The sequence below is a fragment of the Sander vitreus genome, chromosome 24 (genome assembly GCF_031162955.1).
Source record: "Sander vitreus isolate 19-12246 chromosome 24, sanVit1, whole genome shotgun sequence".
In the NCBI taxonomy this organism is placed as follows: Eukaryota; Metazoa; Chordata; class Actinopteri; order Perciformes; family Percidae; genus Sander; species Sander vitreus.
The window spans coordinates 12,699,059-12,713,388 of NC_135878.1; the positions used below are offsets into that span (position 1 = coordinate 12,699,059).

Here is a 14,330-nt window from a genome sequence, read left to right on the forward strand (position 1 = left end):
GGTGCGCAAGCCATAACATTACTTGTCATTTTATTTATTTATATATATTATAATAATATATATTATATAATATTATATTGTTGTTTCTTCCTATGCTCGTTTAACTTTGTATGGTCATGTTAAATAATACACATTTCACAATTTTCTGCATGTTCCTTGATAATCAAATCCACGGATCTACTATTTGGGAAATTATGGGTCCAGGAGGATCTTTAATGGAGACTGACCTCATCACCAGTGGGTGGCAACAATGTAGTAACAGTGCCTAGTCTGCCGGAAATGGACAGAGGAAGAAGAACACTGCCGGAATTGTACAAGGAGAAGAAGACGACGACAACGGTTCGTATTTTACGGACCTTAACACCGGAGAAAAGCCGTTAGCTGAATCCAAATAACGGCAGAAAAACCCGAGGAGATGGACCGACACCGGAAACAGCCGGAGGTGGTTTCAGAACCGGAAACGAAGCTGCGAGGAGAAGGTTTGTTTTCTTTTCTACTGCTCTGCTAGTGATGCTAAGCTGACGTTAGCTAAACCGTTCATACGCAGGCTGTTTAGCCGGAGCTAGCTCCTGAAGCTAATTGAATTGGAGCTATTGTGTCTTGTAAGGGGATTCATGAAGAGTCTGAGTACCGTTAGGTTTGTATCCGTTTCTAAGTGTATTAGTGAAAGAAGCAGCTGTGAATGGTTTCCAGTTGAAAGTGTCCTCATGTTACAGGACTAAACTGACTTCATAGCAACAACTTTATAGCAGACACGTTCCTATTTTAACTTTAAGAATAAAAAGAATAAAAGAAAAGTAAGTTGCTTTTTCATTCATCATTCATCATCACGTTTTACACGCACACCTGGAATGATACGTTAGTTTCTACTGCAGCTAATTGCTACCCCCATGAGAAAACATTAGATAACTTTATTTTGTTAAAATTAGATATTTTCATGTTTTTTTGTTATTACCAAACTGTTTTATTCAGTTCTGTTTCTTTCTTAACGTAAACTATACAGAAAGGAACTTGCGTACTTGATTTTGTTATCTCAGTCTTCATAACATTCAGCCAAAGAGGCTATAATCAGTGGTGGAGGAAGTAGTTAATGTCAGTACTTAAGTAAAAGTACAAATAACCAGAGATATATTTACTTTAGTAAAAGTAGAAGTACAACAATGACAACCCTACTTAAGTAAAAGTAAAAAAAGTACCTGATTTTAAATGTAGGCTACTTTAAGTATTAAAAGTAAAAGTATTTGCATAATGATTTATTCTCTTAATGTCCATATTCTAATAAAAAAAACAATATGGCCTGTGGCATTTTAATTAAGTTAGTTTTAAGTTAATGTAATTGTGCTTACCATCTGTGGCCCAGTTTACATTCTGACTTACAATTCTGGTTATCTATCAGGGTGATCTGCGTGAAGCTCGGATTTGCATTATTCCCCATGGGACAGTGAATGCTGCACACATTTATTTAGCGAGAACACACAGGCTTGGACAACAAGTACGTGGCTTCACCGCTGAGGAGGACCGGGAGTGTTTTTAAGATAGATATACGTATTGTATATTAACCCTATGTGAGCGGATGCTTCACATATGACCAAGCAGAGTATCGGGAGCAGTAACAGGAGCAGCGGTAGTACTGGGAGCGGTACGCGCCTGGCCAATAAATGCTATTGAAGGGCGGGTCTTGGCGTGGCCATAGTGGGATTCCTAATATCGCGAGCGGGAGCTGGACAGGCTGCTGAAGGCTTCCCTGTGGACTGCAAACGTGTGACGGTCTGGAAGGCGTTTCGGCAGGAGGGAAAACTGATCAGAAAATGTCACGGTACGTTGTAGAAATGTAGTGGAGTAGAAAATATAGATAATTGCTGCAAAATGTAACGAAGTAAAAGTCAAAAGTATGCACTATTGATTGTACTTAAGTAAAGTACAGACACGTGAAAAATGTACTTAACAGTAACAACGTATTTGTACTTCGTTACATTCCACCACTGGCTATAATAATAAGAGGCGACACTCGCAACCGCCACAAGATGGCACGCTGGCAGTGCGTCCGCCGTTTTGGACTGAATGCTCCCCTGTGTCACAGGCTGCGAACGAATAGTCAATTTTGCTTAGGATGGTTCGTAACGGAGTTAAAATGCATTTTTGTTAAGAGCATATTGTCCTCATTATTAATGCATTTCTTTCATCCACCCGCAACCATCTAACCCATATAACATTTAATGTGTACAGTAGATTCTTACCAGAGTTTCCGCTAGACAGAAATTGGTGCCGGTCATGTGACCTGTAAGGTTCCATTTTACCTGTCAAATGGGAAAAGTTCCGGTCAAATATTTATTTTATATTTATTGCGCTTAAAAACAACTGATAGGCAGGCTATATTTAATGACTAATATCATCAAGGGATGTAGATTTATACTATTTTTATTGAAATGTAGGCTACTTTCTACAGGCAGAGAGCGCAAAATAATTAAATCAATGCATATAATTGTGCCGATCTGAGATAAAATATGCCTATGTTCCATTCGCTAGGCTGAGGAAATAAAACCATACACACTACAGCACAAACCGGCTCAAAAAATGATCAAGTGCAGACTAGAATCACAATAATTGCAAACAAGTGTCTCTCTGCAACTCGCGATGCGCATAAACCTCTGCCTGACGCCACTGCGCTGTTTTGATGCGGTTCTGCAGGGTGAAGCCTCTCTCTGCTGGCACACCGGAGGGGTTTTTACACAGGCTTCTTTGGCCAGTTTGGCCCACTCCGGATAGATTTCACCGTAAGCCCAATAAGAACCTCGCAGGCTGTTGACAAAGTCAAGCCTCCCTTACCGCGGAGAGCCGTAATCATATATGGCATCTCAATGTGCGTCTGTGGCATTAACGTTAATGGGGGGCTGTAGCTGGTGCCGACTTGTCCTCGCTGACAATTTCTTTGCTTCATTTACGTCAGCCCGGCCGCTGCTTGGTTTTATAAAGTAATTCACAATGTTTCCCTGTTTCGCCAGGGCTTGGGCTTTGACGTTCCCGCTCGCCGTTTGTTGTAAATCTACCGTAGTCTTCTGCATTCAGAGAACACAACATGTAGTTTTTTCCTTTATCGCATACGCTACAGTATACAGTCTTTTCTAAATGAAAAACATGACTGTTTATTGTTTTTGACATCAGTACAGTTGTTGTTGTTGTTGTTAATAGAATGAAAGAAATGAAAATCACTGTAACAATGCAAATTGCGCAGAGGGAATTATTTCCACCGGTCATTCTGATTCTGTTTTGATGGTTGTCATTTTTTTTCGGTCAATGATCAGTAATTACCGGACAACGGAAACTCTGATTCTTACGTGTACGGTAGATTCATACATTTAACAATTATTTTCATACAGAAATTGGGGTTAATTGATAAATATGAGTGGGCTTCGTAAAAAGCTAATTGTAAATGACATTGTTCTGCGCAGGAAGCATGTAATTAGCAAAACTTTATTTCTATTGCACCTTTCACAATGGTTAAAAAATGCTTTAGGGCTACAATAAAACAAACATTTAAAAACAGAAATAAAACGAGCTGAAGCCCAGTAGTATTTAGATTATTTAATGATTATTTACTGTACAAATATGTAAACATGTGGATTGCACTTTTTAAACACTGTCTGTGAACTTCACTAGACAGTTAAATAAGTAAAAATATAGTATATACAGTATATACAAAGGTGCACACAGAGGAACTCATGAAGTTGAGTGCTGCGTGCATGACAGCGTCAACGTTGCACTTGCTCAGAGAGGCTATCGTTACGTTAGTAGTAGCATGCTGCTGCTGGTCTTGTCATGGGATTAACTGTACTAATAAAACCGTTGCCACGCTGCTGTGAAAACTCCCCGAACGTCATTAATCAGTCTGGTTGTTACCCCTCTCCGCGGCTGTCTCCTCCACTCCATAGCTTTATAATGGAGCTAGCTAACTGGAGCTAACCGCTAATCAGAGCTAATCGTTGCTAACCGAGCCTGTATCCATTAACTGCACGCATGGACTCTAGTCTGAATAAATCCCTTCATTTTATTAAAATGGCTGTAAAAGTTTTAAACAAACACTTTGCGTGGGCTTTGCTTTAAGTTGTGACTGTACTTGCTTTTTTCCAAGAAAAAGACTCATCGAGTTGTACACCAAGAACTCATATTTTACGAAGATAGTTCACCAAAACGTAGGGCTGGGCGATATGGAGAAAATCAAATATCACGATATTTTTGACCAAATACCTCTATCGATACCGCATCGATATTGTAGTGTTGATTATTGGTGCTTTCACAAAATATTTACACAATGAGATTTTTGGTAAATAATCATCAGTAATGTGGATATAATGACTAAGCAGGTAAAGGCAAATAGAACAGTTACAACAGTCTGGTAAGTTCAGACATTCACATAACTTTACTGTAATGCAGCCTTTAAAACCAGGAAAAGACAACACTTATGGCATATTACGATATCCAAAATCTAAGACGATATCTAGTCTCATATCACGATACCGATATAATATCAATATATTGCCCAGCTCTACCGAAACATGTTTCTGAAAACATTTTAAGCGAGAAATAGGCCATGCAGTTGCTGAATCTGTCTTCATTTCAGATCGATAAAGGTCAGTTTAAAAGATTTTCTTCAGATTTTGAGAGGCTTAGTCACGCTCATCCTGCTTGTCATTTCCGGGTTAGCACTCCACCAATCAGATTGGTCATTGAGTCCGGACGGCTCCTCCAACGGACGACGGCACGGAACACACCGAACAGGCTCGAGTCACAGACCTCACCAGACTGTCCGACGGCCAATTATCGGGTTGGTGTGTCAGGACCATAAGACTTTCTGAATTTCAGCTTCCGTAACCAGAGGAAACTAAAAATCTTCCTGTATGGGAGAATTAATTTCCTGCAAAGGATCAATTTTACTTGGTGGAATCTTTGAAGCCTAGTTATCTCCAATCGTCGAGAAGAAATTATTAAATGTATCAGCAATTTCTTCAGGCTTGCTTATGATACCATGATCTGTCAGTGTTTCCCACAGGTTAAGAGTTTACTTGTGGTGGTGGGTGGCGTGATGGCTAGGTTCAGTAATGAACTAGTCAAACCAAGGTGAAAACAATGACTATATAACATTTTCAGATAATCAATAAATAAATAACTATTTACATATTAAACAAATTAGACTAAAAGATGATACAAACACAGATAGAAATATTGGGACACTATGCTGCATCTGACACAATTTCAGGGTAGGGCTGCACAATGAGGAAAATATGCGGCATGCCAAGGGTTGGGTATCGTTTGGTTTTTTACGATTCCAATGCCGAACCGGTACTTTTAAAATGATTCCGATTTCCTAAACAAAAAAAATGAATGGTTAATATGCTTTTACGTCGGCTTTGGTGAGCCCAGAGGGAAAATATGGCATTTTAAAAGTAGCCATACATTTGCGCTTCGTTCTGCCTTTCTGCTGCTTAGCATTCTGCTAAAATACAAAAAATTGCTTGTTAAATTCAAAACTATTAACAGTAAAGTGTAGCCATAATACTCTTTGTCAATTAAATCTGGGTTTTTTTGTGCCAAATGTTAACAGTTAAGCAGATAAAATACCCGTAATACTATACTATGATCCATACAGAAAGTTACGTTATTATAAATCTCAACACTGTTTCCTCCTAACTCCTGTTAAATCATATAAGACTAGGGCTAACTAAAGTTAATTCTTGTTCATTTTGATTGTTAGACCATTGTTCATTTTTGCTGTTTGGTGGATATCCATTGAATTGATCATATTAATATTAAAATCACCCATTACATAGCAACACTTTCGCTCTTTGGAAATAATATGAAGAGTTTGTGACAGCTCAGTGATGAAGTCAGTAACATTTGAACCTGGCGGTCGATAGATACATTCAATAATGGTATTGGTTATTTCAATGAACACAGCCTCGGCAGAAAGCACGAAATGGGCTTCAAGATAATTTCTTAATGAATACTCTTAATTCAGGGTTGACAAATATTGATACACCTCCACCTTTTTAATCTTTTCTACATTTCTAAACATGGTTGAAATTTAAGACCTTTATATAATGAGGCTGTATTTATTGATAGCCATAGCCAAAGCAGGAGGAGGCCGAGGTCGAGTGAATCCACCAAATATCACAAATTGCAAAGGCAATCCACAACTTACGTCTGCTTGTTTGCGGCGATAGAGGCAGTGATGTTTTTACTGTACAAGACTCTCACGCCACCTCAAAACCGACTGAGAAGTCCGATCTTCACGATGTCGGAGTGAGAGTTTCTTAGCGTATGAGTGCGGCTGTGTGAGGGAAAAGCTAGAGGGAACAGAGATAACAAAGATGGCAAAGACACTGTAAAGTGAGTCAGCAGTGAACAATAAAACAACAAGCTTGACACAGTGGCTCACCTGTTGTTACTGCCGGTAAAGTGAAAGGTGTTACCCCCGAATGTTTATGCTGTGCTTCCTGACCATGGTCTAGGAGCCCGAAACAGGAAAGGTGTAACACAGTATTGAAGGACAAACAAAACAGAAAATTCATGTTCCTGACCGGCTGTAGCATGCAGGTAGTAGCATGCAGCAAAAGACACAGGGTAATGTTAGCTTACTTGTAGCCTGCAGCTGCACTTTTTGAAACACGATGGCCACTGCGGGAGTAAAGGATTACAGTGAAACAACAGAACTGGACAATCCTCATGCTTTTTGAAGTCACCAGTGTGACCACATTTAGCCTTCCCCTGTGAGTTATGAAAACAAACAACGAATAGTAAAGCCTGTTGGCTCCGACTGGACTTCATCGTGCATTCAGGTGCCCCTCTGTAAACTTATGGTGCATTCTTGTGCTCTTTGTTATTGTGAGTAGATTTGGAGATTCATTACACTGGTCCTTTATGAGAGTGAATTAAGCTAATCAGCTAAGTTTAGCTAATGTTCACATGAATCACTGTGTGTCACTGTGTTTTGTGTTTCAGCTTTACCTTTAGATGTCCAGAAAGTGATTGTTGGTGAAGAACATGAGTGGAGCTCCGGTCTGGACCAGGAAGACACAAAGCCCCCACACATTAAAGAGGAACAGGAGGAACTCTGGACCAGTCAGGACGGAGAGCAGCTTCAACGGCTGGAGGAGACTGATATCTCCAAATTCCCACCCACTATTGTCCCCGTGAAGAGTGAAGATGATGAAGAGATACCTCGGTTCTCACAGCTTCATCAAAGACAAACTGCAGGGATGAAAACAGAAGCAGACGGAGAGGACCGTGGAGGAACAGAACAAGCCATGAAATCCGATCCAGATACACATTTACAACTAGATACTGATGACAAGACCGGAGACTCGTCTGAACCCGAGACGGATGACAGTGATTGGAAGGAGACCAGAGAACCTCAGTCAGGTTTAAACTCTCTGAACAATGATGAAGTCCCTGTCAGTGATTCAAGATGTAGTACTAGTGAGTGTGGGAAAAGGTTTGGCACCAGTGGACATCTGAAGAGACACAGTAGAACTCATACAGGAGAAAAGCTATTTAGCTGCTCAGTCTGTAAGAAAGCTTTTGTAAAGAGTGGACATTTAAAGGGACACATGAGAATCCACACAGGAGAGAAACCATTCAGCTGCTCCGTCTGTAAGAAAGCGTTTACAGAGAGTGGAAGTTTAAACAGACACATTAGAATCCACACAGGAGAGAAACCATTTCGATGCACTATCTGTAAGAAAGCTTTCATTGAGAGTGGACATCTGACGATTCACATGAGAAGCCACACAGGAGAGAAACCCTTTAGCTGCACAGTCTGTAAGAAAACGTTTACAGTGAGTGGACACTTACAGACACACATGAGGATCCACACTGGAGAGAAACCATTCAGCTGCTCAGTCTGTAAAAAAGCCTTTACAGTGAGTGGACATTTAAAGGCACACATGAGAATCCACACGGGAGAGAAACCATTTAGCTGCTCCGTCTGTAAGAAAGCTTTTGCAGAGAGTGGAAATTTACAGGCACACATGAGAAGCCACACAGGAGAGAGACCGTTCAGCTGCTCTGTTTGTAACAAAGCTTTTAGAAAAAGTGCCAGTTTACAGACACACATGATAATCCACGCAGGAGAGAAACCATTTAGCTGTGTGGAGTGGAGCTCCACTCTGGAACACCAGCAGAGAACCTCAGTCATGTTTGAACACTCTAAAAATGAATGAGTCTCTTAAGGTCACATGATATGTAACACTGTCTGGGTCATGAAAAGGTCTCAAATACAGTCATTAAAATGTTAAGCTTTAACATTTCTTAAATAAGATTTGATTGGATTAAGAAGTTAATCTTACTGTGGGGTTCCATGGAACTTTATAGTATGAAGGCACTGACTGATTTTGTTCTTGGCTCTTCCTTAACTTCAGAAGAAGAAACAACTCTTCTACATCTCTCAGCAGCGGGGGTCCAGATCAGCTCTCTGTTAAAGCGTGGCCTACTGAAAGTAGCCTGACACAGAAATTCTTCTCAGGCAGATGACACACGCGTCTGCTTAGAGTAAACCAGTTGGCATCACTGACTTGGACAAATTCCGCCAGCTAACCGGAAACAACTGAAGAACGAAAGAAGTTGGCACCAAGTCAACTACAAGGACCGAAGCTACCAGCTTCCTCCAGCCTGCACGATTGGAATACAGCATAACAGAGACTGCAGAGCACTAGCAATGTCATAGCAGCAGCGGCTAAAGCAAATCTGTAACCTGTTTAACTTCTGTTAATGTAGATTTATTGGTTTGATTTAATGCCATCCAGACCTATATTGTTGTAATGTTTATGTAGTCAAGTTTTGGGATAGCCACACTACTACGTTGATGTTAGTTTAGGCTTCACACCGACACACAGTCATGCACATCTGTTAAGGAAAAACTCAGGGGCAGCACAACTCATTTCAGATATGTGAAGAATGTTCGGGACATTTTGATGACTTACGCAGAAGCATTTAATGAACTGAATTGAGCAGGCAATTAAGCAGGCAGTACTGTTTAACTGCGATGTGTTATTGTGCTGTGCCGTCCCAACTCGTTGAAGTTCCTGTCTTCTTAAGGTGCATTTAAATTAATGCTGGTGGCGATAAATTTAGCTGAATTTTTAAGGTAAACAAAGATATTGCAGGCGCCTAAAACACAAATGCTAAAGCCTAGTTTAACCTATCTCTGTCGAGAAAGTATGCAAATGTGTTGCAGGCACACCGACCTCCAAAAGGAGACAGTCTTCAGACAAAACATTCCCCTATTATACAGCTGTCTACACTCCTTGAATCTGTAGAGAGACAAACGTCATTATATATATGAACAGGTTTGGTTATTCCTACCATTTTCCACTGGGCATGTCTGTGCTGCGTTCCGGTTTTGATCTGTCCTCCGCCACACGCCACTTTCACTCCGCCACCGGGAGCGTCTCAGACGTGGAGCGTCTTGCCTGCCCGGCTCGCATATTATTTCGTCTCTAATTTGTACTTAACAGAACAATCGTGTTTATTAAGCTAATATCTACCTTCTACTCCAGGCACTCCTACAGTTAAAATATTGAATCATGATTAATGAACTGGACTTTGCCATCATGAACCAGGCTGCAAAGTAACCCTATAGGACAAATGTTCCTTGTCAGTTTCCATCCACTGAAAGTGCTGTGTTGACATGCTCGGATTATTATTCTGTTCTGTTATTATCAAGTGTCTGACTACATCATGGAAAGGATCCCTACAGAGATAGACCATTTTGTTAAATAGTAAGATCCTTTGGTTTAACATGAAACAGCCCCAAAACTACCATTGCCAAATATACCAGATTAAACATGGATCCATTTAAAAATTCTACTCATCATCTGCAAATGCCTAAACAAGTTTGCGTGCGGATAGCATAGCGCCATTTGGTCCTTCTTAAGCAATTACAGTCAACCAACCCTTCCCATTAATCTGCTGTTAATGCTTGGGTCTTCCATCACTTTGCGTGATATTTGTGTGGGCTAAATGGGCCCAAAAATGTTTTTTTTTGTTTTTTTTATCGGCCCATAAAGAGAAGAGAGATCACAACATTGGCCCCCTTGTGTTGTCTTCTCGTCTGAACACTGGCCAATCACATCCCACTATGGCCCACTTCCATCCTATCATAGAGACAGAGCGCATTTAAGTCCCGCCCCCACTGGCGGCGAAAATAACACCTCAAAGTGCCGTTAGCTAGCTAGCTAAAAAACATGAGATTTAAGCATGTCAAACGATTATTGTAGCACCTTTTAGTCTACCAGAGAGGACAAGTTAGCTGTTAGTAAGCTAATGTTAGTAGCAAGCTAAAGCTCTTAGTACAAACACAGTACTATAGCATTCTGATTTATCCACATTCCACTAACACAAGCTGCATACTGTGTACAAAATGCAGCTTTCGTTTTAACTTACAGACTTGTCACTTGTTTACTTTACAAGACATCTTGATGACAGCCATCTTGCCGTCAGGAGCCAGGCAGCCTTTTTGAATCGGTGAGTACATTGTCATACTCTCCGACTTACCACTCAGCTAACGGAGAGTATGCAGGGTTCAAAATTGTCCAGCATGTAAAAGCGGCCAAAGTGAGAGGCGAGGACCAGCTCGCTGCAGCACAAATGTCCCGAACAGAAACGCCCCTGAATAGGGCCCAGGATGCGGCCAAGCCACGAGTCAATTGCGCAGCTACTCAATTCACGTTAACGTGAAGCGAGTAATTGCAATTCATTACTTTCCAATAATACCGTAATTTAATAGATTGATCTAATTGCGTATTCCCTGGGAACTATTGGCAATTCATTCTTAGAAACACTTCTGTCAATTCCAGTTACACTTGTAGTTATCCATGATGTTGGCAACAGCCCAACTTTAATCATGTACTCTCTAGAAATTTAAATATAGAGAGCCACCTAAGGGTCACAGCAAGAACTATTTGAGGACTTTCGCATTATCTCACAGTATGTTTGTACGAATCCTCCCTGTAGTCAGCTGAGGGGGGAAAAAAAGCCTTGTGTACCCCCCTGTACTGAGAGGTTACAAGCCGAGTCTGACTATACCAGGCTAGAAAAACCTGGAAGTTTAAATGTAAAACTTGGAAGCTGAATTCAAAATGAAGCTTGGAGCTGAAAAACATTGCTATAAAAAAAGCTGGAAGCTAAACTGTGATACTGTCAAAGCTGGAAGTTTAAATGAATGACTGAAAAGGCTGAAAGAAGAAATAAATTGTCCTTTATTATCCGTTGTGAAGCTGTGCCCTTATCAGAGTGATATTGGCGCGTGTTAAGACTCACAGTAATGGCTTTGTGACAAGTCCCTGCACCCTATACATCCATCAGGGTAATCTGGTGATCGTTATTACCAGAGCCAAACAGAATCTGCAGGTTTTTCTTTTTTTGTTTTCAGCGGTGATCCAGAATGAAAATCTGCAGAATTTTGGGGACTGTTTTTCTCCTCGAGGTGAAGATATGTTAACATTCTGAGTTTTATTTTTATTTGTTGAACTTGTTGGCTGTTATTTCTTTCAATTACCATTCTCACGACTGAGACACAGTCGCAACACTTCACGTTAATGTTTTATTTAATTCATGTTAACGTTACTCGGTAAATACTTCTCTTTTCAGGCTTAAAAATCCAAACTGGTTTTCCATTTCATGGTCGAGAATTTGGCATCAAACTTCATCCTATGCTGTTTTTTCATTTTGTCTTGATTTTTGTATTTAGAGGGGGTGATGGCAAGTGGGGGGCTCACATGGGGAGGTGATGTGTCAATGTCGTGAGTTGTATGTTCTGCGTTTAAACATGAACTAACAAATGTTAATCTTAAAAAAAAGATTGATAATATCCAGTGCTGGGGAAGTTACTTTTAAAAAGTAGTGTTTGCTCGTTACTCGTTACTTCTTAAAAAAGTAATCCGTTACTTAGTTACCCCCTAAGGAAAGTAACTTTTTACGTTACTTGTTACTTTTAAAAGCAGGTGTCTCTGGCGGAGACCGAAGTTAATTATACAAATACTATCTTTGACCATAAAGCCAATCTCTGGTTTATCAGTGAAGTGTCTGAACTACACTGCAGACTGGATTCTCTACTCAGAGTGACGGCTGATTCATTATGAACGAGTGAACATCAGTCATCGGCGTTCCATGGTGTTAGTGTATGTAATGTCTGTATCGACTTGTACCGGTCACCCAGCCACGATGGTCCGTGCATTGTCGTAGACACATGCAGCCTCTTTTCTGGAAATCCTCGCGTGTCCGTGCGACCGACACAAGTCCACAGCGGTCCGCTGCGTGTATGTATGAGCCCATCGCCACCGCATCCATCTGCGAGGTTGTCAGCTTTGTGTGTTTGTAGGACGGCCGATTTAACCGCCAGTCCTCAGCGATGTAGTGGCATGCATCACGTAGCTCTCTGCTCGGAGCGCCGTCCAGCAAAAAGCCACGAAGCTTAAAACGCTCTCAAAAGTTAGCGTTGGCTGCTTCCTCTTTTATATGGATACTATGGATTCATCAGTATCTGATTTAGTTAATATGATTGTTCTTATGGGTAAATATATTCATTGCAGTAAGAGGAGATATTCTTAACCTTCCTTTGTTTATGAATTTTAAATATTTTTTTTTCTAGGAAATGATTGTTTTGACTAATCTCCCCTTGTGTGCTGCTCATAAATGTTGATTTTTTTCTTTTTTCTCTAGCCTTTATGCTTTTTACCTGTGATTTTTTTTTTTTTTTAAGTAATTCCCCCCGTTTTGTTTCTGTTGTTGTTTTTGGCTTGGGTGATTCTTTATTTTCTTGTACATTGACAACATTTGTATTGTATCTAGTGATGGATATTTTCTTTCCCCTACCAGAGTTTGGTATGTTGTTGTTTTCTTCTTCTTCTAGAATTCCAGCAGTGTTCAATAGGTCTGTAAAATAAGGCTATTAAAATTGTGTGATGTGTATTATTCAATTTGAACAGTTAAACGAGCATGAGAAGGAACACATAAACAAAAAATGTGCATTACTTTTGTTTGTTTTTAATTAGGGCCTACTTAATATTTTACAAAATTAAATATCAAACAAATACAAATTCTTCTTAAATGAATCAGTGGTGGAAGGTATAGTAAGCAGGCCTAAGTACATTTACTGAAGTACTGTACTCAGTTACAAATAGGAGATACGTGTACCATAATGCTGTAGGCCTCGTTGGCGCAGTAGGCAGCGCGTCAGTCTCATAATCTGAAGGTCGTGAGTTCGAGCCTCACACGGGGCAGGAGTTTTGCGGTGCAGTACTACGTGAGGTCTGTTCCCCATCTGGTTTACGTGTCAATATAAAGAAAAACTGTTTGTCAATAAACCATTCATGATAACCTTCTGATTAATGTCTATAATATCCCAGTAATTTTGAAGTTCAATATATAGACATCTAATTACAGAACTATATTCTTAATGGTTACAAAGTTTTTGGTTGTTGAATTATGGTGGTATAGATTTCTTATTAAGATGTGACCTTGATATTTCTAAACTACCTGTCAAGTTATCTGCTTTCTACGGAAGAGGATTAGGGCCACATTTGAAAAAAAATGTTTTAGAGTTCTGAGTTTAAATTCTGTCTGAATGACCCCTAAACTGACACAAATGAGACAACGGACCCCCCATTTCATAATATTTCGTCCCAGGGTGCCCCATTCAATAGGACTTTTGCTCTTAGATGTTTTATTTATTAAGGAGTAAACCCAGAGCCAAAATCGTCATTCATTCTGTCATTCTGTTACTCAAGGATGAAATTATAGTGATACATTTTCTGAAAAAATGATTTACCTTTTTGCTGGGGAACCCCCCCCTTTAAGGACCCCACTTTGGGAAACACTGTTTTAGAGAAGGAGGAAACCTTAGCAGTAAAGCTAAAGTGGGCTGTGGAATTTGTTGTGTCTCAGGCTGCTGTTGGTGTGACTATGATAGAACATTACTGCTTTACACAGTTTAACAAGTCTTCACCTCCATCTATGCAGAGAGGAAACAAACAGCATGCTGGCTGGTTAATTCACAGGCAGGGGGAGCTATCATGAAACTAAAAAACATTAACATTAAGTTCTTTTGGATTCAAACATTCTCTCAAAGAAGAACCAGTAGTGTGCTAGGGCTAGAGAGCAGAAAAATACAATTAAATTTCAGGTGGACTTAAAATGTAATGATATTTAAAATGGTCATAAATGGTCGTGCTTTATGACACAACAATGTCACTATTGAAACAAGTCACATTTTTACTCCACACTCTGTGTCTGTGTGCACTCATAACATTAGCGTCCAAGTCCAAAAACTCAGAGTG

At 40.1% G+C, this 14,330-nt stretch overlaps 1 protein-coding gene and 1 non-coding gene across 2 annotated transcripts; both read left to right on the plus strand.

Moving 5' to 3' along the window:
• Positions 1 to 309: 309 nt before the first annotated feature.
• LOC144512823 (uncharacterized) lies at positions 310 to 12,971 on the plus strand. Its single transcript, XM_078243772.1, has 2 exons — positions 310 to 479; positions 6,997 to 12,971. The coding sequence occupies exons 1-2, from the start codon at positions 416 to 418 to the stop codon at positions 8,214 to 8,216; spliced, it is 1,284 nt and encodes a 427-aa protein (XP_078099898.1). The 5' UTR covers positions 310 to 415; the 3' UTR covers positions 8,217 to 12,971.
• Positions 12,972 to 13,201: 230 nt separating this feature from the next.
• Positions 13,202 to 13,274, plus strand: trnam-cau (transfer RNA methionine (anticodon CAU)). The gene has a single exon. It is a non-coding gene; the product is annotated as a tRNA-Met (tRNA).
• The last annotated feature ends 1,056 nt before the right edge of the window (positions 13,275 to 14,330 follow it).